This window comes from Coenobita brevimanus, chromosome 116 (assembly GCF_032717465.1).
Source record: "Coenobita brevimanus isolate Jiangsu-jjx chromosome 116, ASM3271746v2, whole genome shotgun sequence".
Taxonomy (NCBI): Eukaryota; Metazoa; Arthropoda; class Malacostraca; order Decapoda; family Coenobitidae; genus Coenobita; species Coenobita brevimanus.
This window is the reverse complement of record NC_137069.1, coordinates 1,105,001-1,107,500: the sequence shown is the minus strand read 5'-3', so window position 1 is coordinate 1,107,500 and position 2,500 is coordinate 1,105,001. Positions and strand designations below refer to the sequence as shown.

The window sequence follows — 2,500 nt, the reverse complement described above, 5'->3', positions numbered from 1 at the left end:
TCTCTTTGCCTCTCAGTCTGTGTGTCTGTCTGTCTGTCAGTCTGTTTCTCTACCAGTCTGTCTATTTATCTATCAATCTATCTATCTCATCTCTCTTTACCTGTGTAATTATCTGTCAGTCAGTCTGTGTCTGTCTATCTCTGTCTGTCTAATTGTATCTCTGCCAATCTAATTATCTAACAGTTCTCTCTCTCTCTCTCTCTCTCTCTCTCTGTCTAATTGTATCGCTGCCAATCTAAATATCTAAATATTCTCTCTCTCTCTCTCTCTCTCTCTCTCTCTCTCTGTCTAATTGTATCGCTGCCAATCTACTTATCTAACAATATTCTCTCTCTCTCTCTCTCTCTCTCTCTTTAATTGTATCGCTGCCAATCTAATTATCTAACAATATTCTCTCTCTCTCTCTAGCTATCTATCTATCTCTCTGTCTGTCTATCTATCTATCTATCTATCTATCCATCTGTCTATCTGTCTGTCTGTCTAATTCTGTCTACCAATCTAATTAATAGTATGTCTCTCTCTCTCTCTCTCTCTCTCTCTCTCTATCTATCTATCTATCTATCTATATGTCTAATTCTGTCTACCAATCTAATTAACAGTATGTCTCTCTCTCTCTCTCTCTCGTAACCCAGTAGTGAACATGTAGTGACAGAAACAGTTCCAAACCTCAGTTATCTTCACTACTTCCATTTTTTTTTTATCAAACTATTTATATTATTAGAATTTTGGGAAGACCGTCTCGTAAAGAAAGGGTTAAGGCATATTCCGAAAAAAAATTCAATATATTTCACTCTTACTCCTTTCATTTTAAGTTGGCTCAGATTTTCGTCCTTTTGCAGCTTATTTCACGTAGCTCAGTGGCAGAGAAAGGCAATGCTACGGCTCCGCATCCTCACCGTAGCACTTCTTCGTGACTAGCAGCATTTTTTTAGGGTTGATACTATTGTGACAGATCAGCAGTGACGATGGAGAGATGGCGATTTTACTCAGGGTGTGATTGAAGAGGATTTGTGTGTGTGTGTGTGTGTGTGTGTGTGTGTGTGTGTGTGTGTGTGTGTGTGTGTGTGTGTGTGTGTCTCAGATAAAAATGGCCCCCCCAAAAAAAGAGTAAAAATTCATCCACTGGCACCCGTATTCTCGAGGAGTAAGGAGGCTCCCTAACACCTCATCCATAGCGATTTATTTTTGGATATGGCTGGTGAATATTCTTTTGTACTTGGTGCAGAGTATGGGGATATTGGAAGGATTTATAGAACAACGGGACAAGGTGACATGGAGGCGATTTATTTGTGACCACCCCATACGGGATTAAGGCGTCTAGCAGTAGATAGATAGATAGATAGGGACAGTAAAATGTAATAAGCTTCCTAACACCTTTTCCATAGCGATTTATTTTTGGATATGGTTGGCGAATATTCTTTTGTACGTTACTGATGCAGAGTGTGGCGATATTGGAAGGATTTATGTAACACGGACGAAGGAGGCGAGGTATAATCAGCAAAATAAATCGCTTAGGAAGAGGTGTTAGGGAGAACAGAAGAGAATGCCGACCGTCTTCCCCTGTCTACGCCTCAGTATTTCGAGACCTGTATGTGAAGTGTGAATCTCGTGTGTGAAGTGTGATGAAGTGTGAGCGTCCTGTGTGAAGTGTGAATTTCTTATGTTAGGTGTGGTAAAGTGTGAATATCCTGTGTGAAGTGAGTCTCCTGTGTGAAGTTTGAAGTATGAGTCTCCTATGTGAAGTGTGAGTCTTCTGCGTGAAGTGTGATGAAGTAAGAGTCTTCTGTGTGAAGTGTGATGAACTGTGTCTCCCATGTGAAGTGTAATGAAGCGATTCTCCTGAAGTGTGGTGAAGTGAGTCCTGCGTCAAGTGTGGGGAGTCATCTGAAGTGTGATGAAGTGTCTCCTATGTGAAGTGTGATGAAGTGGGTCTCCTATGTTAACGTGTGGTGAAGTGTGAGTCTCCTGTGTGAAGAGTGTCTCCGTATACTGACCCGTCTCCTCTTATCTCCGCAGCATCAGCCTAAGTAGCCTGGATTCCGATGCTGAGGAGGCCTTCTACGATGCGGAGGACAGCGGGACTACGCAGGGTAAGTATGGACGCACCCTAATACCTTTTCTTAAGCGATTTATTTATTACCACGTAGGGTGAGGACGTAAATTTCTTAAGTCCATCTTGTAGTCATCTTAAGTGGGTCGTCAGCGTCTTGGTATGTCTTTTAAGGAAGCTCCCGAACACCTTTTCCTAAGCGATTTATTATTTTGCTTATTACCATGCAGGGTGGGTACAGTGCACACAAATTCATAGGCAAGAGTAATCAGAAATATAGTTACAATTACACACACACACACACACACACACACACACACACACACACACACACACACACGGGCTTTAATTCTATCCACGTCTCCCCTCGTCCTTCGTCTTCGTTTTCTTCGTCTTCTCCATTTTCTTCCTCACTAAGTTTTCCATCCCCTCTCTCTTACTGTCCCGTAT

The 2,500-nt window shown here is 41.9% G+C and overlaps 1 protein-coding gene across 1 annotated transcript in view; it reads left to right on the top strand.

Moving 5' to 3' along the window:
• cyst (rho guanine nucleotide exchange factor 18 cysts) overlaps positions 1 to 2,500 on the top strand; it is a 285,265-nt gene that overhangs the window by 184,450 nt on the left and 98,315 nt on the right. Inside the window, exon 5 of the mRNA XM_080287144.1 lies at positions 2,017 to 2,090. Coding sequence (XP_080143270.1) covers positions 2,017 to 2,090 — 74 coding nt within the window. The remainder of the gene's footprint in view (positions 1 to 2,016; positions 2,091 to 2,500) is intronic.